At 43.2% G+C, this 21,881-nt stretch overlaps 1 protein-coding gene across 2 annotated transcripts in view; it reads right to left on the bottom strand.

Annotated features, from left to right (window-relative positions):
• Window positions 1-2,584: 2,584 nt before the first annotated feature.
• The window catches only part of WDR38 (WD repeat domain 38), a 48,072-nt gene continuing 28,775 nt past the window's right edge, over window positions 2,585-21,881 (bottom strand). For both annotated transcript variants that reach the window (XM_069609444.1, XM_069609443.1), the window contains 6 exons: window positions 13,864-13,961; window positions 12,101-12,181; window positions 11,875-11,997; window positions 8,260-8,409; window positions 7,126-7,173; window positions 2,585-4,184 (listed from right to left, as the gene is read on the bottom strand). In XM_069609444.1, the coding sequence (XP_069465545.1) occupies window positions 4,083-4,184; window positions 7,126-7,173; window positions 8,260-8,409; window positions 11,875-11,997; window positions 12,101-12,181; window positions 13,864-13,961 (602 nt within the window). In that variant the 3' untranslated portion in view covers window positions 2,585-4,082. The remainder of the gene's footprint in view (window positions 4,185-7,125; window positions 7,174-8,259; window positions 8,410-11,874; window positions 11,998-12,100; window positions 12,182-13,863; window positions 13,962-21,881) is intronic.

Here is a 21,881-nt window from a genome sequence, read left to right on the forward strand (position 1 = left end):
TTGAACCGCTCAGCAAGCAAGATTTCCACTCATGTCTGACGTGGCAAAAGGAAACGTCCTGGTGCATTTGGTGGAAGTGGGTCTTGCAATTTTTCAATCACCTTTTGATATAACTGCTAGAGAGCTATTGGAATTAAGTCTTCCAAATTTGTTTAATGTGCATAATGGGAAGGAAAATAACTTGTCAGATAAAAAGGTCTATACTGCTCGGCAAACAGTCTTACTTGCGGCAGATCAATGTCCTCCCTCTTACCTCCAAACTTGCAAAATATGATCCTTGAAACAATGACAATTTCTCAACCTACCTGTTTGAAAGCACTCTTGCGACATATGCTTTGCGTCCAATGGCATCTCTTGTCTAATTGGTGTCGGGTAACTGATCCCAAGCAGATCCCCCTCTCCAGAATGGTTCAGATGGACCTTTTCTGGTTATCCTATGAGCTCAAACCGCTAATAAAGACCACATTCCTGACCCTTTACATTCGTATCAGTGGAACAAAGATCTCCAAGGAGGGGCTCGGGAGTCCATCTTCTCGTTTATGGTTCGTGACCCCTGGTATCCATAGGGCAGTCTACATTAAATATCAAGACAGATTTGAAGGGCGTTTTTCTGGTTTTACCTTGTTTCTGTTATTGGGAAGGAGATTCTAATCCAACAGATACCGTCCAATAGCAGGGGGCCCTCACATTTCCAATATTCATTGACGACAGAGAAGCTGACGTGGATTCTGCATCATCGCAAGCTGCCCTTCAATGTACATTTAATGGTTCCTATAGTCTGAGCAAGCTCGCTTGAGATTCTGGTGAATGGCACCTCAACCGTTCTGTTTATCTCGCTCTCAAGCAGGGGCCATCTTGGAATAGTTATTTATGGGTTGAGGTAGAAGTTATGGTGCAGCCAATTTGCACCTACGATTGGCAAGTTATTTTCTATCCACTGGGAAAGCCTTCCTTCTCTATTGGGGTGGGCTCATTCCTTCCATACGCTTCTGCTTTTCTCCAGGAATGTGGTAGATTTTGAAAGGTTCCATTCTTGTTGTAGAGCTCAGGAACCGATTTGGCCAATAAGATGGCCTCTTTTCTCATCCATTGGCCCTTCTGGTGTTCATCCCAAAGGTAAAATGTCTTTCTGCACCCTGCATTTTCTTACTAATGTGGGCACATGGCTGATGAGTAATTATTTAATGGTAATTTGGCCTGGTTTTGCATTTAGGGAGACCAAACCAAGTTCATATCTTATACAAATCAATGGGAGATGTTGGCTAACCCAGCAGCCCTCTCCATAAGGCCTACATTTAGTCAAGTCAAACTCACTTAAAAGGTGGTGTATTTCCAATCCATAGCATAACCTAGGAATAAATTTAAGCTCATAAACTTTAGGGAGAATCTTGCAAAACGAGTACTGAAGTGTTTTAGTTGTGTTAATACGTGTTTTAGTTTTATTGCAAACATACTCCTTTATTAAATTCTTATTAATTTTTGAATACATTTGGAAGCCTGAGTATTTCCCTTGTAGTTGCCTCCTCTAATTACTTTCCTCATTAAGCTTCCATTTAAAACCCCTAAGTTTTTCTCCCCACAGTGAAAGACGATATTCTTGAGTTGGATCTATTTACAATTAATTATTCTTAGTATACTGCTTAAAGGATTGTAGTCTGTGATTTATGCCCACTTTCATAGTATCGAATATTAAAATACTGTCTGCTTAAGTGATCCATGATATTTTATGACTATACACAATTGGGGGAACAAATGCAGATGGTAAAAGTGCTTCTCCTAAATCTGCATGAACAGATTAGAGAGAGGGTGCCATGGCACATCCTTGACCTAACCCATTAAATTTATTTTATCACTTTCGTTACCCTTCCAAATTTACCCTTCAACTTGTGCTACTGTGAAAGGAAACGAGAATGCTCAGCAAGCCGGTGTGCATAGCCCAACTCTGCAGTTTCTGCCACAGAAGGCTCCTGTTGACCTTATTGAAGGCCATTGAAAAATCAATACTAACAGCATGAACTGCAGAAATCACCTTCTGCCTTGGCCAACTGCTGAACATCAAACCCTATTCCTGCAGTCATGGTTCCCACATTCTCATGAAAACCCACCTGACTATTTCAGAATTCCACTCGTACTTTCCCATTTCTTCGTGTCTCTCAAAACCAAATAGACAAGTTTGAATCAGCATCTAGCAGAGCGATCAGCCTATAATCTTTTTTTTTTCTCATATCTGTATTCCCCCTAGCCCCCCACACTGTTGGTGAGAACCTGTGGCGTACAGTTCTCCTGGTGAGGGTCCCATAACTGATTACATTTCCCCAATAAAGTGTTCTGGTCACTTGGGTTACCATTTTGTAGGGAAAAGTGCACACATATTTGAAACCTGCTCGGATACCACCACAAATTCAATCCTTATTCGCGGTTGTCTTCGGCTCCAGGTGTTATGACTTTCCGCATCCCCCACAACATTCCCATTTAAGACTAGCAAATTCCATTAACAAAGAAAAAAGGCACCCAGGATAATCCCAATGTTTCCTTCCTCCAGAACCATACCCACTTGAATCATCATACTAGAATGTAAACAATCAACATTAACATCTCCAGTTTATATCACATAAAAATCCTCAGGGTGTATATACCAATTCATAAAAACACTTTTCCTACAAAAACTATATGGAAAGTTCATGATAACTACAGTACAGGTTGATGATCCATATGTCTCTTACATGTTCGTTTTTTTTTTACCCATGTAATAAACAAACGGGGGCGGTGGGTAAAGAGGCTATAATTGGAACATTTACAGCCCATTGAGTGTATACTGCCACAACATCCAAAGGGGCAGTCTCTACTAGAAATATTACTTGCAACATTAGAATATCTGCTGCTTTCAGCTCTGTGATAGCATTTCTGCAATGTGTTTGATGTTGGTAACCCGAGTGTTCAGCACATCATGCCAAAAACTAGTCTCTTTGACCTTGCATTGGGATTAACAGCCGTAGGTGCCCACGCCAGCTCAAGACCAATCCTTGGATACGATGGTGTCCTGCTGCCTTCCCTCCGTGAGGATCACATGTTTCACCTCATTTCCTCCCACTGTGCCTGAGGGCAGCAAAATCGATATGGAACTTTGTATTGGCCGTATCAGGTGCCATGTTTCACGTGGCTCTAATGGTCTTAAAACGAACCCAAGTAATCTAAAATCACCTGAGGCAATCATGTTTTTACGTACAAGGGGTGAGGGTACATCTGTTAGAGCAATATCAAGTCTGTCCTCTAAAGGCAGTTCATCACACTCCCCCTCCCCCCGGAGCCCCCAACCATGGTACCCAGCGCTGCCGCCAAATGTGTAGATCCAAGTGATATTCCAGGATTTTATATGCAAGGGAAATCAATGTTCATGCTCTCCTGTAGCCTCTTGTACATCACGTCGGAACATTTTGCTGACTTGATTTAACAGGATGCCGCAGCAGGATTGCTGACCTGCCAACTGATTAACAGGTTGTGGAAAACCAGTTTGACAACAATGCTCAATGTTTTCAATACTTGTTCAGACATTCACAGTTTTGCAAGATTGATAATACCAATAATGTTTCTCAGATAATGGATTTGTCTTTAAGCTATTAACGTTTTTCTGAGTCTGTGGTTTTCCCAGTGTTTTTTGGTTCTTGAAACATCAGTTTCATTGCATCTCAGAAAATTACTTGAATTACCAATGCTCAAGTGGGTGGAGTCCGCATTCCGCAGTGGTGTCTGTATCGACTGTAGGTGTTCATCTTTAGCACGTCAACTTCACATTTTAGTTGTTTGATTTCACAGCCTTCTGGATTTTCCTGCTTCCGCAGTGTCACTTTACACGCATTCAAATAATTGTTTTTGACTCCAACCTGGACTCTTTTTAATGAGCGCTTCTTAAGAGTTCACCTTGTGCTTCGTTCATTCCTAGGATATGGCTCACAGCTGGAACAAACATGCCTTTAAACGTGGACCAAATATTCCATCTCCCTCTGATTTCTTAATTTCAAATCCTTGCTCAACCAGCAAGTGGTCAAACCGAAGGGGTGTTTTAAACTCATTTTCATTGTTGCTTAAGGCGGGGTCCTCAGTAGGTTTGACTGGTCAATGGGCCCAGATATTAATAATGTTCCATTTGGTGAAAAGGCACATGTGTACGCGGGCTCCAGTATTCCCTAGAATAAAGCAAAAGCAAAGTTAATTTCACAGATTGCACTGACTTTACAGGGAAATTACGATCTGTTCCCCAAGACGCTACATTGACCGTGGAGCGCTCAATGAGGCTAACATTTGCATAGCAGGAATGGAGGGGCAGGTACAACGGCCAGATAAGCCTGGAGTTCCTCCCTAACATTCACTTGTTTCTTTTTGTAGGCTTTGAAGTACAACAGAATAATAACATGGAGACAAAAATATGCTGATTAATTGTATAGCAGAAAACGTATTGCCAATATTGGGTGGAAATTGAGTAATAACGGAGACACGCAACATCTGTCCCCTTGCTCCCGCCCTTTGGGAAGGGCTGGAATGTGGCTGTTACCCACTGGCCATGACTCCAGTAAGAATACCTGCGCAATGATCACGTGGGAATGCAATGGGGGGCATTTCACAGATCTCTCAGAAACAGAATTTACAACGCTTTATTTCTTGTGATGCTTTATAGAAATCATAACATACATTTATTTAATAAAGGCCTCTGGACAAAATCATCTGTAATGTGATTTCGTTCACAAATATTTGCTGCAGAGGTTTAGAGTTTGCATTCTAAACGGATTGTTAGGCTGCACCCCCTTGAATAAAAAAAATGTTTTTAGGGCTCCATCAAAAGCCAGAACTGCTAATATTTTGTATTGAAAGAAGTCCTACCCGTCCCTTCCTTATAAATGAAGGTTGCCCTCTGCTCTGACCCCCTGGACTTCCTCTGGGACGGCCTAGCAAGACACAGTTTGAAGCCCACTGCTTCTAACTCAAAGCGTTATCCCTCGTTTTATTATGGTCCATAGACAAAATCCCTACTTTGGTAAAATATTATCACTTTTTAAAAGTACTGGTGAAACTTGTTTGTTTTTATACCACACAAAAAAGGAATGGATCAGAAAATAATCTTTGGTGTTTTTTCAGCCTGCATTAAGCCTTGAATTGAGACTAAAATCTTTTGTTTTCCCCCTCCGGGTTTTCAAGTGTGTCAATTTTTGGTACTGATTGAGGGGGTGGGCTATATCTGTGATATGGGCCCAGGACTGTTTTGGACAAGGAGGGCTAAGGGCCCCTACTGCTTTTACTGACTTTAATCTATTAGCTTAGATTTCCTTTTGCAAAAAGGATCTTTCTTATAAAAATTGCAAACTTTTAGTTGGATCTTGATTTTGTTACAACCACCTTTTCTAGTCATTTTCTAACGTTGTGCAACTGAGCGCTCGTATCCACTTCAATAAGGTAACCAATAGTAGTCCTTTTTCGTGCCTGCGTGATATTTTTCATTGTGTTCTTCTTTGCATGAAACTTAAGCCAACATGTGTTTCGACCTAGTCGGTCTTTCTCAAGGCTATCGAGTATAAAGTGTGGAGAATAAAGACTCCTGGTCTGTTTTTTCTATTTATGGTAGGGTCCGTGTACCCTAGTTTGGGCTGCACCGTGCATCATTTTGTCGATTATTTAAGCAGTGTAGTAATACTGTAAACTGACTTTCCGTCATTGTGCAAACTTTCAAAACCGTGTTCGGTTGCGGGGTCCGATGCGGTAAACCTTTTCGAGTCAAGTTAAAGCCTTGTCATTGGCGTTGCAGCCCACTACTGACAAGACTGAGCTTCTCCTGATTGGATCCACGGAAACTAAAAAAACTAAACGGTCAATGCAGCCACTTTATCAATGACAATATCAAAATCCAGGTCTCCTAATCAGTAAAAATCCTTAGAGTGTACTTAGACTCAAAACTTTCCATGACTAGGCAAGTGAATGCTATCGCCTCTTCCGCTGCCAAACTCCTAAACGCAGCCAGACCTTTCTTATCCAAAGAAAACTGCCTCGCCACTGCCAGAGCTATAACAGGGTCAAGACTTGATTACTGTAATGCCCTATTCTTGGCACGTCGGTAAAAAACATGGAAAAGCTGCAGATCATTCAAAACAGCGCTCTCTGCAGCCACATGCTTCCCTAAACGAGAACACATCACAGCTGCCAGGAAACGGGCACACTCGCTGCCAGTCAGAGAACGTGTCATTTTTAAGACCCTGGCCCTCACCCACAAATGTGTCCACCTAGCTGCCCCTCCCTACCTGTCTCATAGAATACGCCTATCCTCCTCCACCAGACCTACCAGGACTCCCTAGTCCATCTGCCTAAAATTAGCAAAATCAGAGCTGGAGGAGCGAGTTTCCCCTATCTGGCAGCCACGCACTGGAACTCGCTCCCACCGTCCCTAGGAGCAGTAGACTCACACATGGCCTTCCGTAAAGCAGTCAAAACCCTACTCTTCACCTAGACAAAAGCATTGTTACATATACTCCATGCTCCTACCATTGCCTGACTGAATTGTATACTGTATGCATATAAGATGTCTTCATTCCCAATGCCTCCTGGAACTAAGCTTTTCACATGTAACAGCGCCTCGATGCCCATGGGCTGTTTGCATGCTATACAAATTTAAATAAAGTACACTAATGCCAATTCAACCTTTATAATGTTCTTGGTTAATGCCCCACAAAAGCATTTAAGATTTGTATGTAGACGTATCATTCAATTCATATTTTTTGGGGACTTTGAACACTTTGGTATCATGGAAATGGAACAAAGGAGAAAACACGTTTTCTGTATAAGCTATTTCATAAATAATCAAGTACACATTTTTTGTTTAAAAAACAAAAAGAAAAATTGTCCTTGCTGATAACAGGCTGCTCTAAAGTTTATGAAATGTTAGCTGTAACTTGACGTAATAGATAACACATCTATAGTTCCTTTAAAATTGGCTATAGCGTTACATCCTGTATGAGCTAAAAGACTAGATTTTTGTTAACACATACGTTTGCTCTGCATTTGTTTTTGGTAAAGCGAGACCGGTTATGCAAACTGGCATGTATCATGAGAGAAGTAATGAAGATATATTTTCTAATGAGTTACCTCCAGTGATTGTACGCACTTTCCATTTTCACAATCCCATACCTTCACCTGCAAATAAACAAACAACTTAAATGCATGCATATCACTTAAAAAGAGCACAGACAGTCATTGACAAGATTTCTTACCTAGTGGAAAGGCATTAATCCTATTTTTACGGAGATTAATGGTTTTGTCAAAGAGCTGGACGTTTGCTCGTGAAATTCAGTGCTTTCTTTTCTAGATACAAGTTCTGGTCCTAGGCAATTCGTGCACAATGCATCAACGATTACACAACTCCTAATCTATGCAGTAAACTGCACAATCCAGTGTTGGTGTTAAAAAATATGAACCCATTTATAAATAGTGACACATTGTTGATTTATTTTAATAAGCAACAGGCTACTGGGTTTTCCGTTAACCCATGTCTCTCTAAAACATGGAGGTGGCCCTGATCCCTGTATGCACCTGCAAAATATGGCAATGCCCAGTGGTCGAAGTGTACGAAAAGAAGTAGTGGAACTATGTTCCCTGCTGGCCTGCCCCTGCTTCCCACAAACCCCATTGCCACAACCCCTCCCACACACAATACACCCCCCAAACACTTGCATCTGCTGTTTAAGGGAACGTTCAGTGCACTGGTTTCAACTTCTTCCAACACGTTTATTTTGAAACAAAACCATTCCGGAACGGTTTCTTTTTAAAATAAAAGTATAGGAGCTGTACAAGGTAATTAAAAAAAAGTATAGGAGCACCGCTCCCGCTCACTTCGATCACTGGCAATGCCTCAAGAAGAACCATGACCTGTGACTGGTCCACTATGCTCAATGCGTGTCCCAGTTTCTGCCCTTCTCCCCAAACTCACCATTCAAGAGCCAAGTATTGTAACTTGGATGGCCACATGAGTGCTACTTTGTTGGACCATTCCAAATTCAGGTGCCTTTATAAAAGGCGGCTCTTGTTTTTGCCATTTTAAGGGCAACCATGAACTTTAGCCAAAGTGTACATGAGTACATTGCTGAATGACTGTCGTTGGGTCCATGGAGGGCTATCGTGAATACTTTAATTCATGTTCCGTAGTACTATTTGCAAGGTACCTAGCCATTCGGTGATGAAGTTAGTTTCCCTTCGCACCAAGGCATTATTTAACCACTCTACCGTGTCATCGTATCCTGCTGAGGCCAGTAGAATTCCATCCCCGGAAAAGGACAAGCTCTTGAGCCAGCCTGAGTGGCCATCCAGTAGAAAGATGAGTGCTCCATTCCGGGGGTTCCACACGCGGACAGTTTTGTCCCAGGACCCAGAGGCCTTTAAAAAACAAACACATTAGTAAAATGGCACGGGGTCTATCTTGGTTGTGATTGGCGGTTGTAGCTACAAATTATTAGATACTGCAGTAATGTTTGTCTTTCGCATGTATCTCTCTAGACTAGCAAAATGAGGCCATACTTTCTGTAGAACGGCATAACACATCAATTGTTGACAATCATAGAACAGATGTGGAGTGGATGTGGGAATTGGCGTGTGCTGCAGAACAATGGGACATTCTGTGCTCTTGTCCCAGGTGATGACAGGCGTCACCACCATGAGCCGTGGTCACAGAAGCTGCTGCAGGACCGGATCCCTTGCTGCTGTGATGCTGCAATTCGGGGAGAAGGTGACTTGTGGCTCAAGCTGGCGAGCACGGAAGTTCTGCACTCAACCGCGGAATGGCAATGCTTCTGGTGAGGTAGTTCACGAGAGAGCTGGCCAGTCCACCGGGCAGTCCAGGCACATTTCAAAGCCTTGAAGGGCAGGATTCCCAAGGGCAATGGGACTAGTTGGTCCTATTAGTCCAAGGGCTGAAGCACCACTCACGGGCTTCAGAGCTTCACAGGGTCGCCAGGTAAACACCAATGTGCACACTAGAAAGTATGTAAAGATGTATCTTTAGGCAGATATAAAAGTAACCCAAAATCCCACGTGTAAAAATCTAGGGAAATACCAAAGTTTCCCCATTGCATTACAGTATAAAGTGCTGTGTGCAATTTCAAAAAGTACAAGAATTAAAAAGGGAAACCTAGTTTCCCACTACTGATGGTATGAAGGACTGATCAGTTCCCCCATAACAAGGAGCAAAAGGCAAGGGGAGTGAAGGTGAAGGCTTAACTTCTCTCTATAAAGTCAGCACCGGATAAAACCAGAGAAAAAAGAATGGGGTTCCACTGGAAACTGGAGGGAAAGTTGCGAAAAGAAAGATCTTTCCTCTTCCCATCACCAATATATATAGTGAAATATGTGGTGCAAGGTCAAAGTTCATCTTGCTTTATTTAAAGCATGCTGCAGCTACTGGCCTCACATCCAGCTCACAAGGCAGGGTTGTCCAACTGACTGTTCTTTGTTGATATGCATTCTAACATGATCTCTGTGTCATCAAGGCTCCACAGGACTTGGTGCAAAAATCAACACAACCTCTTGGCTATTTGGTCCACTTGTACCGCAGTGACCTGACTACACCGATTGCAGTGTCTGACCTGCGGTATTTACTGAGAACAAGGTATGGGGTTAATGGGTGCCCATATAGTTGAATCTCAGTCACATTCGTGTACGGAGAGAGCTGTAGTTGCTAGGTGGGTGAGGAGGGTGGAGCGCACCACTACCAAATCAATCTTTTTGGGTGCTGGCCAGAAGATGCTAAAATGATGGATGTGCCCTGTCCTGTGGATTGTAGGGAGAAACAAGTGTGGGAGCCTGCAGATGTGGAGCAGTTGCTTGATCTAGGAGAAGCGTGTGCGAGGCCGGAGATTGGTCAGAACAGGCAGTGATTTCTTGGGAATGAGTGAGGCTTGCAGCTGGTCCTTTTATGCTGAGTGGCTTGGCTCATGCAGTAGAAGCTGCACAGTTTAGGTTGAGGTCACCAATTTGAAATTGATTAGGTCCGTGTGTCCTGCACGCTCTGGTGGGATGACGGTGGTTGTGTGCATGGGCCTTTGGAAGGCAGGGGAAGGGAATGAGTAACATTGGCCAGGTTCGGATGGGCTGAGAAAGGGTAGGGTGTATCGGTGCAGGGTGGCTTAGTGTGACCCTATGATTTGGAATAATGGCGTGCCTGTCTGTGCACAGCAGAACCACATGTGGGTGGTTTCATGGTAAATAGAAAATATATTACACACAGGTCCCACAAGCTGGCTTGTGAGGTCCTGGTTTTCTGTCCATCAGTTCTGGTTCGTTCTGGTTCATTCTGGTGATGTGGGGGGAGGCCGGGCGTAGAGGCAGGCAAAGAGGCAAGAAGCCACATCCTTTGCCAGCCTTCCCAATGGCTGGCCACCTAACTACGACCACTAACGATGGGTGTAGTGTATATTTCAGAACTTGCCCCAGGGTGTTGTGGACCGTCATGTGGCCCACTCTCTATCTTGCCTCTGTAGCAGTCGGAGAAAGGGCTGCTAGGATATCTGGGAGCCGGTAGGGGAGGCCAGAAGAGAGAACATTGAGATACTGGGCTTGTGGCGAGGGCTCCCCATGATGATGGTCTGATGGCAATGGCAGCAAAGAACTGCTCCATTCAAATAGCAAAACTGGGCCCAGAGTGCTCTGCTGGTCACGTGGCCCCCTCTCTACCTATACCTTCCAGCAGTAGGGGAGGGGGCTACAGGGATATCTGGGAGCAGGCCAGAAGGGGGGTACCTACGAGATGTGGGGATATTCATGTGGACTCCCTGCAATGACTATGGTGGCAAAGACCTGCTCAATTCAATTATCGAGGTTGGGCCCCTGGCATGGAGGCTGGTCACAGGACCCACTCTCCGCACCATTTGTAAATTACCATGCCTTAAACCTAGAGATTCTTTAGGTGACTTAAGTTCCAGATGATTTATAGCTTGACCATTTTACAATGCTAAATGCTGCAACTTGACATAGTTATGTCTACAGCAGAACCAAATGTCCTTCTTCGCATGAACATTGAAGATCCTATTAAGGTACGTGCACATCCAAAAGATACGTGGAAGAAACCCGGCTGTCGGCATAGCATTCTATGAAATGCTTTTCATTGGACTCCTAGAACCCGTGAGTTCATCTCAGATCTGTTTACAATACATGGTAGCCAGACATGGCTAGAAAAACAAATGAATCTATCGTGTAGGAGTGAGCAGGAACCTACCCACCTGGACCGAACTCGCAACTCCCCATTGCACATGCAAATCACAGTGACCATTACAAGTTACATCTTCAGTCTTGACGTGACCGAAAAATGTCACTTTTAAGCCAATACTGATTCTGCGCATCTTATCCTAACAGTTTGTTGTGCAACCTATGGTTTTGATCAACATCTGTATACTGCACACATGAACATTGAAGTTTCATTCAAAACAGCCCTCCTTCAGTCAGTTGACTAATTGCTGGTTCAGTAAATTAAATACATGTAATGTAAGTAAATTATGTGCTGCCTTTCAGCACCGAGTTAGATGTTGCATTAAACTTTCAACATATGATATCCTTATAATCTGAATACATGCGGTAAAAATAGTAATGTTATTACTGGTGTTTTTTAACTTTTTTCTTCTTTGTAGATTGCTTTTTAATGTGTATTTTGTATTTTTGTTTTATTGGGGTACTTTTTGTTATCGCCATCCTTTGCTGAATGCTTGCAGTGCTTGTCTTCTGCCTATTTTTTTTCTTCAATAAACAAAGTGATACAATAGGCTATCATCTTATTTCGAGCATTGCATGTAAGGGACACTGTCTTAGAGCGGAAACATTTTTGGCTTAGGGAGCACAGACCCTGGTTCTTACCAGCATTCCGGATACAGAAAAGCAAAGGCAGCTGATGTTACCCGTGTGGCCTTCCAGCGTCTTGCTTTTGCACTCATTCCTCAAATCCCAGACTTTGACCGAATAGTCCCAAGATCCAGTGGCCTGTGAAAGACATACCATTAGAGCTGAATTAGTTTCTCAGGTCCATCACTCATGCAAGCGTTTTCTTGCGTCTATTTCAATTCCATGTTTTTGTATAATTTACCGTATATTGGCCATTCCTCGAAAAGGAACAGCTTTGGATGACCTCCCGATGCCCAGAAAAGGTCTTTGAGGCACACCCTAGCTGCAAAAGATGAAAAAAGGGATTTCATCATGACATTTTTAGATCATATTTTTCTGATTTTGGTAAATTTTCTCAATCTTCAAGTTGTTTATTTTACCCCAAATAATCATGTATTTAATGTCTTACTATGTACATTAACAGGGCAGGCATCGAAGTCTTTTAAAAGAAGAGAGAAAGGGTAGAAAATGCTGGAGCGAGAAAAGGGGGATAAGTGGCACACTGGTATACCTGGCTTCCCTCTGATCTTGGGCCCATGTCCCCCTGCCGCCAGTTGCACACCTGCACTGCCCTCCTTGCACTCTGGTCTGTTTCTGTATCCCTACAGCCCCTACGAGCACCTGACACCTGATGTCTGCACTTACCCTTGCACTTGCCACGAGCTGGTTGCACTTTTATTTATTGTCTTATTTATTTTACTGTCATCCTACGTACTGCAATGCCCCCTCCCCCTGCACTTTTTCCCTCAACACCACCACTCCACCCACGACCCCCCCCCCCCCCCGCCTTGGCCGATCTGAATGACACCTGGCCTAGTAGGATCGTTGTCTCTGTCTTCCCTCGGATTCCCCTCCCTTGCCTCATCGCGCCTTGTAACACTTCTGTATAGGCACGTTATAAATGCCCTATCATAAGTGCTACCAGGTTTTACACTTTGTTCACTAAGTAGGATGTACTCGTAAGTCTGATAGAACAGAACTGGATTAAACTGCTAAGGTGTCATCCATTAAGCAATTGATGGCATCAACACTTTACAGGGATGACCATAGATGCTGGACGTTCCGGTTCACTGAGCATCAGTCATCAAAACTAGAAGCCACCAATAAGTCAGAACAGAACTGGCTGTAACGGCACAATGAGAAGTGGACATCAAGCAAACCATTGCAGACCCAATTAGACACGGGAACGATTGCGGACCTGCCATCGCTTTCAAATCGGACAACTCAACAGCGATGACACTGCCAAACAGGAAAAGACACGTGCAAGCCTGTTACTCAGAACAAACTCCACACTAGACCGAGAATGTCTCTGAGAACTAAGGTTCTGAAATGCTAAAATTAGATATGGTCACTGCGGCAGGCACTGGAAGGGTAATCGGGGACAGGAATTTCCCTTGAATCCGCACAGACTCGCCCAAACCAATGTGCTCACTCCTCTACACAAACGAACAAAAGAATGCAGTTCTATCCCTCGGTTAATTTGCCTAGCTGCACACATACCCACACACTGCGTCATGAACACCTCAGTCTTTAGAACGCAGCGATACCCCACGAAATTTTCGGCCTAGCTGAACCCACAAGCTCCACCACTGCCAGAATGCAGATAGTGAGATCACTCAGCCTTGCTGCACACATTGTACTAACATCTCACAACCACAGGACCACACCTAGCATTGGAATGCAGCTAGACACCACACAATCCACACTGGCTGCAAACATACTGAGTGCCCCCAAGCACTATCTACTACTCACTCTCTCCATTGACCTGGACTACGATCCCCGAGGGCATCCAACCCACAGCGCTTTGAGATCATACCAATGAGGAAAATGGTGCTTTGCAAATGCCCAATAACATAGCCAGTGTTTCTAGGCCATTGCTACATCTTGCTCATGGGAAATTAGTTATCAGCTGTGCTTCCCCAAACGATGGATGAGAACAAGATGAAGTTACTGTATGCACTGTACCTGCACATCCCACAGGATCGCGGTTTGGTCCCAGCCTGCTGATAGAAGCTGTCTCGAATCGGGGCTGAAGCACACAGTTTCTACACTCTTTTGATGACCTGAAAAATGTTATTGTGGACATTGGTAAGCATACAAAAAGAGGCAATACATATATAGATATTTCAATATAAAAGTAAAAGGATGTCTGTGCATTTGTGTGCAAGCACACCCATGCTCTCGATGGTTGCACAGTTCAATAGATGCTCTCATGATTGAAAGTAGAATCAGACATGACATGGGATCTGCTTGTAGGAGTATTTACTGTTGCTGATATCACTGTAGGTAGAGTTGACAACTGACCCATGGAGGAATTAAGAGTTGGATCAAGAGAGAAATAACAAGCACTTGGTTATTTCAAGTAGGGCTGTGTGCCTCGAGGAAGAAGACCTTCTCCTGTTGGTGAAGTGCCTTGTGCAGTTAGAAGAAGGGAGGACCCACATTTATTTATCTATTTTGAACTCTTTGTGACAAATGCGCAAATCTAGATCAATGACCTACATATAAGGAAACAACAAGGTAGGTAAGAGGTGGGGAAGACAAGGTGAAAAATCGAGAGTAGAAATTGGAATACCCCTTAGAACGGGAACAGAAGACAAGAGATTGACAAATGAAACCTAAAGAAATGTGTATAAACTTTGGGGTTAGAGAAAGTATTACAGCTGCTTGCTCTTTGGAGCTAGACGCTTTTCAGAGACAGGAGGTGGAATCTGCTGAATCCCCCACACCCCCAAAACTTGCAGCAGGTGTATAATCCTGGAACGATCAGTGGTATTGATACCAGATGTAGAAGGCTTTGGACACATATAGCCTCATTACAGGTTTGGTGGTATCTCAGCGGTAATACCACTGAGATACATCCACTTGGTCTGGCGAAATTACCACTGGATTACACGTCGTGGTAGGCAGTGTTAGTCCCCATTAATTGGAGTCCATAGGACTGCATGGATTTCGGCGCTATTACTGCTGGTAGTAATAATGCCGATTTGGCTGTTTTTGGTTAAAGTGGAGGAGGAATTACCTCTAGCTCTATGCTGGAGGTGTTTCCTCTGCCTTACCTCCAAACCTGTAGTGGTGTGGTAATGTGTCGGTACATTACCATCATTTTTTACCACCCGCTGATCTAGTAATGAGGCCCATAGTCTCCACCCCTCCACCTTATGCTTTGTCAATCCTGTATCCATCCTTCTGTGAGACTGAAACCCCCTTTTTCAGATGGGATTTTTAACTGTGCTGATGAAGAGCCCTAAAACATGAATATTTACCCGATAGAGGTGCATTGAGGTCTGCCTTTGAGTAGGTTTGGAGCCACACAGTGGTCTAAATTGACATACCCGCTTTAGGCCGTTATGTTGAACTGTTGCATTCTGAACACCTGGGGCTGGCATTTCTGAAATGCTAATTTCAATTTAAAATTCACTTCGTTTGCCAGAATTTACATTCTAAAAATGAATATCTAATCATTGAATAATAACAGGTTTGTAGCCTCTTTTGTTATATAAGTAGTTGAAATAAATAATAGTGTAAATAATTGAAATATCGAATGTAAATATGCGTGTGTTTTCTCAAGTAGGTGTATAAGGCGTGGATTGTGTTCGCTTTATGATAAACATCTCTAAATCAAAATTTGGTGAAATACATGGCGGCTTATTCTGTATTTAAAGTAATGTAACTGAATAGTCATTTTTACTGCTGTTACCAATGTGGTGCTCGCTGGCATTACGGCTCCTCTAACTGAATATATAGGATTGTATCTCGATAACTATCAACTACAGGGATATATTCCACTGAGGGGGTCAGAGTCAAATCTGATCTACAAACGCTAAACAAATGTTTCTCCTTGTTGATAGCCACACAAAATCCATTCTATGTTGTATATGGATGTTTTTTAACATGTTTTAACACGCTTGGCGGAAAGGTAGGGTCCTTTACTCCAAGGCGGCAATCGCTTCCTGTTTCGGCACAGTGTGGAGTGCTGAGAGAAGCTAAATAGGAACAGTGTGAGGAGGGACCCAGCCAATAAAATATTATACAATGCATCCCTGCCATGATTACCCACTTAGTCCTGCCAAAGTTGTGGTGTGGCTGTTTTTGCACGGGAAGGCTTCCACTGTACCATGTTGGTACCTGGTAACTCTATAGAAAATAATATAACATATGATGTAACTTAGTGAAACTTACCAATGCAGTCTCCTTCTGAAAATGACCTCTTGACCATTCAGTGCGTAATGTAGATTTTAATACGGTCCCTTATGAGCATTTGTGATTAAAGGAGGCTTTGAGGAAAGGCAGCAATGTTGGTAATGTCACAGTATGGAGCTGGGAAGCATGTAAGTGCAGTGAGCTGTCCTGCAGATATGCTATATGGAATTGACACGCAAGTCTAAGCCTTTTACCCGTGAGGCTAAGAGTTTACTTTATTAATTACAACAGTCTATTTGTACCATCTGTAGCTGTGGGAGGTGCAATTTAAAATATTCACAGCTGTGGCCCCCCTCTCAAGGAAGAGAGAGCAGTGGATTGAGCAGCAGCCCAGAGATATGCAAGTCACAGGTTCGAATCCAGGAAGGGCCAATGCGAGGTCAGCAAAATGCATCAAGAGAAAATTAAGCTTGTGGTGTGTACTGAATAAATAGCAATTATACTTTTTTTGCACTTGGCTCTGTAGCAGTGAAGCCAGTGTAAGTAGAAGTGGGTGCCCTCTGGTATCAGATCTCACATTTTCCTTGATGCATTTCAGCACTGGGTCACATCTCTATAATTCAATAGGCCCACCAATCACGTGAAAGTCTAGGAGGCAGAGTAAGTGGCGCGGGGTGTGTGTATGTGTGTGTGTGTGTATATATATATATATATATATATATATATATATATATATATATATATATATATATATATATACGTACGTGTGTACGTACATAGTACATACGTGTTCTGACCTTTTTGCATGGAAGCAAAGATTTCATCTTCACTTGCCTTGTGCTCATTTTGTTCTGGGGAAACCTTTTCCCTTTACGCTTTTGTAACTTTTTAACATTGCACACAGCATCTTGCAATGCAATGCAATGGGGATACTTTTGTATCACCCTAGTCTTTTACACTTGAGATTTCTAGTTACTTTTATATGCGCCTAAAGAAAAGCTGGTGGCAGTAGATATATTTTTACAATTTTTGTTATTATTAGTGTGCACATTCATGTTTACTGCATATGGTGAGTTGGCCTTCATTAGGTGACCTCGGAGTGCTCCACACGAGACCGCTGGCTGCTAATGGTCATTTTGAATACCGAACTAATAAATTAGTGGAGTAATATACACATTAAAGGAAAGTGAGAGGAGAATGATTGTAACAACCATTGCCAAAGTAAAGAAGAGGCAATATTAAACCCAGGTTACAACCATCAATGCCACAGTAAAGAGGCAGTAATATTGGAATAAAATAACCACCAACTCTGCTTTCTTTTGGCTTAGGCAATTATAAGAAAAAGGGGAAATCGGTTTCCTAAGGAGAGAAATGTGAATAAGAGACATTATCAGCAGTTATCTGGTATGGTAGTAGAAAACCAAAGGTGGCAGGAGAGAAGACTGATTTGTAGAAAACCTCAAGGGGGAGAGGAACTGGACATGCAAGGCAATTGGCAAGCATATCAGTGGGACAAACAGCATCAATGTGCATTGTATCCTTTTTGTGAATTTCGGTGTTGGTGAAAGTCAGACTTTCTTTAAAGTTTGAAGCAAAACTCACCACAGATTACCTGTAGTAGTGATAGGAGTTTTTATCCTGGCAGGCGAGAGTACCAGGAAATGGATTGTTAGTGGTAGTCCCAGCAGGTCACTGGACCAGGAAGAAGATATTGAAGTACTATAGTGTGGCGAAAGGCTGTGGTGGAAAGAAAGTGGCAAGGTCACTCATGTGTTTGATTATTGTAAAACCATCCTGATGAAAACATTGTTTATGACGAAGAAAGGTGAAGAAGTTGTATTTTCCAAAGAGGAAAAGTTGTATTGAAATAGTCACTAGAAGTGTGAAGGTAAAGACTTTTTGGTTTGACAAACAAGAGCTTGTGGAAAACTTTATTTTGGAAAGTGATGAACCTTGTCTGCCAGTGGGACAATGCAAGTGCGAAGTGAGAAAATCATGGAGTGACGAAACTTTGTGTTGGAGGCAAAACATGGTTATTGAAAGGAACTTTGTATTACCTTTGAAGCAGAACTTGATTGTTGAAAATAACTTTAGTAACTGGAACTTTGAGTTGACAAATCCTGCTTTAATCCTGGGGAAGGGGAACCGAGCCCGATTACAAGGTTATATGGTTATGAAGTTTATGTATGAATCTAACCATCATTTTGTTGGGTGTGAACAGCCATATGATACCTGTATGATTCTGTTGTATGTATAAGTGCGTGGGACAAATATCTTTTGTTAGTGTTTTCCTTTAGTCTTAGTTTCATAGGCAGGGAAATCCTCATTAGGTTAGAGAAATGGAGGTGTTTATCACACCCATATAATTTAATGAAATGGCTTCTTGTGAAATACCTTTATCAAGTTGTCCGCCTTGCATTTCTGACCCCTCACAACAAGCTCTGTTAGCATTAGAGCCTTTACTATAGGTGATCTTCCCCTTGTTAGAGGCCCTTGCCCTTTGCTCAGAAGTACTCACTTGGGCAGCAGTCACCTATCACACAGGTAAGCACTCTAATGCGGGCTCTAGTGCTTCATTCTCACCCAGGGAACGTGCTCAGCCAATCAGATGGCTGGAAAACACGGACGAGAACATTCAGTGTACCTACCGCCTGTGTTTCTCCAGCCTCCTGTGGTACTTCCCTGAGTGCCGCCATATTGATTGTGGGGAGTCAACATGCAGCCACTCTCTGTTGCCCCCCCCACGCTTCCACCTCTAGACTTGACCCCTGAAGACACCCCACCCCTTTGTGCTCCGGTCCAGGTGCTCCTTCCCACCTGCGGCTGCTGCAATAACAAATGGGGAAAATGGACTCCGTCCCTTTTCTCTTTACTACGGCGGTAGCACCATCTTTTAGAAAAAATGTAAATATTGGAGATTGGGGTTGCGCAATACGTGCAGAGGCCAGCTCCCATAGCTTGAGGGATGCGCGTGTCTCCTCAGTCGCTGTTAGACAAGCGCATCCCTCAAACTAACAAGGAAAGTCAGCATACACATCTTCTGAAGGACAGCTGTGACAATTAACAGCAAAGGCGATACAACTGTAAAATAATTAAAACATAGAAAATAATAAAGGAAAGGAGACTCTCCTGAAGATCCCTGTACAAGATTCTCCAGGGAATGAAAGCCTACAAATTGACCGAATTAAGATTTTAAAAGCACAATGCCAGGCCTGTGCTAAGGCTCTAGTAAGTATTATGAAAATAATGGAAATCGAATGGAGGTGATTGCCTATGCTGAGGAGGGAAAAGGTAAGGTGTGAACATTAGGCGTTAGCCATTTATGCCTCTACTTTTACACTCAACGGCATTTTACAGCCATTCAGAGGTGACTCAGGGCCACAACATTCCATCCGGTGTGCGTTCCTCCTCTGCCTTCAAAGAGCACACGCTTGTATGCCCTCATTAGAGTATCTTCTAAAAGCAGGTGGATTCCATAAGTCCGTGCTGTCTGCCATGCATTTATGGCAGGCTGCATTTACACTTTTTCCAAAATCAAGGGTAAAGGCAAGGCGTAATGGACAATTTGACATGCTTTTAAACTTTACTTTTAAACTTAGTTTTGTAAATCAGGAAAATTGCATGGCTGGGACCCAACTGCACATACATGATAACATTGGTGAACCCTTCCATGTAATTTATACCTGCTTTAAGATGTCTCCCATGTATTCTGTTTTAGGATGTCGTTTATAAGACTGATGCCCTCCATCGTACACTTCAGTAAGGACCGGAACATCCTATGCTTCAAAGTGCTCCACTCAGCCCTTTCTCCTCCTCTGGAGCACCCCCCCCCTCTACTTCGCCTACCCATCCCAGTTCTCCTGTACCCTACTTGTAACCCCTGGGTGTGTCTCCTTTGTGCAGCGCTCCATTGCATTGATCAGTTTACGCTTTATAAATTCCATGCATTCATACATATATATGCTCCAAATGGGACCTTCCCCAGTGGCCAAGAAGTACTTGGCATGCACAAATATGCTTCACGCAGTTTCATGGCACTATAGAGTACACGTGCAGACGTGGCAGCACATTGCTTTGAGCGGCTGAAGGGAATGTAGGGAAGAACTACCACATCTGGTATCGGTGGAGACTAGAAGGGAGCATGCCAATACTGTCATTAGCCAGTACACAGGGTGCCACATACATATCCAATGCTAGCGGTACAACTGGCGGGAACTGGCCGTCAGGTGGGCCTCCGCAGAATCTTCTACCGCCCACATGTAAGACATCAAACAATAACAACGTACCATAAATAGAATGACATTACAAGATAATAGATACAGCAGCGTCTCATGGTCGTATACTTTGATACACGCGGGGAGCAAAAATACTCTTTCAATCAATGCTTAACGACTTTTGTTTAGTACAATTTCTGATCGTACTTAGCAAATGTTCCATAGGCGACGGCATACTTCTCGCACAATGTTTCCTCCACAGGGGTCTTTGCAGAATATGCCAATCACCAGCATATCTTTAGAACTAGACCAGAGCGTAGGATGTGCCATATATGAGAGATAATCCGGTGCAATACCATTCACGATTTTCAAAGTTTTGTGTAAGCTCCCGCATCATATCTTCCGTTGGGATTCAGCCTAGTTCCCGCTGGGTCTGAGGGATCTGATGAAATTGTTTGAAACCCGACATCCTGCGTATTGGATGATTTTGCACTGCCTGAATGTTACTGATTTCTTCGCAATGCTGAGATAAAGGGATATTATATTTAGCATGGACTAGAATCTTCAAGCGTTCTGTACGCAATGGGTGTTTGCATCGACTAATGCGATAAGGATGAATGTATGCACTGTTTGCATCTACTTCTCGCGCAAAGGAAAGTTGACTTTCAAACAAAGCGCCCAGATTCCTAATAACCTCCCTGGGGGGGGGGGGGGGGGGAGCGGAGCGGAGAACCCCCCAAATGAGATGGCCATAAAAAAGGAAGAGGTTTTTTGTTTTGTTTGCAGTGCGACGGAGAAGCAGAATTTCGGCAGTTCTTAATTTGTAAGAAATAAGTGCCAGGGCCCAAATATTTTCTTGCATGAGGGGGGAGAGGCAAGTCACTGCCTACTGTTGACACCACCCACTGTTGCTCCATACAGTGTCAACATATTCGGGGTTAAATCCCCAACTTCCACTGGTTCGTTGAGGGTGAAATCAACATAACATATTAGTTGTGCCTTGAAGTGAAATAAATGTTTAAGTGTTTCTTTAAAACACATCACCGTTAACATTTTGCTCTAATCGTTTCAGTGCCAAGTGCACCATGGTAACCATCCAACCACATGAAAAAAGAGCAAAAATGATTTCCTCTCATGGTGAATTGTTGGACGAATGTTGGCAAAATCATTACTGAACTGATGAGTTGCTTGTCAAACACTGCAGCAAGGTCGTCTTGGGCTGGCACTCATGACTGGCTGGCCTCTGCGATATTGATCTTTTCAATGACTTTGCCCCTGTGTCGGGGCTGTTGGCTGTCCTACTGTTGTCAACCCACCCTGCTGGTTAGACAGAGAATCTGCAGCATTGTCATGCAGGCTGAGTGGAGCAGTGTGTGGACATGGCCAGCATTAGTGTGCAGGATGCTCACCTCACATCTTGATCCTTTTCATGGAAATGGTTAAATAGTCCTGCGCTGCCAACCTGGGTCATCAAGTTTGTGATTAACAATGTGCCTGCCCAGGATGCAGAGACCCTGGCCAGTGCACACTGTTGTTGATTGTTATGTCGCTATGACTGACTAATAGTTACAATAATAAAGTTGCCAAAACACCACCTCATTATCAAGCTGGGCTCAGAAATAAGTG

Source organism: Ambystoma mexicanum, chromosome 8, assembly GCF_040938575.1.
Source record: "Ambystoma mexicanum isolate Mex_15411 chromosome 8, UKY_AmexF1_1, whole genome shotgun sequence".
NCBI lineage: Eukaryota > Metazoa > Chordata > Amphibia > Caudata > Ambystomatidae > Ambystoma > Ambystoma mexicanum.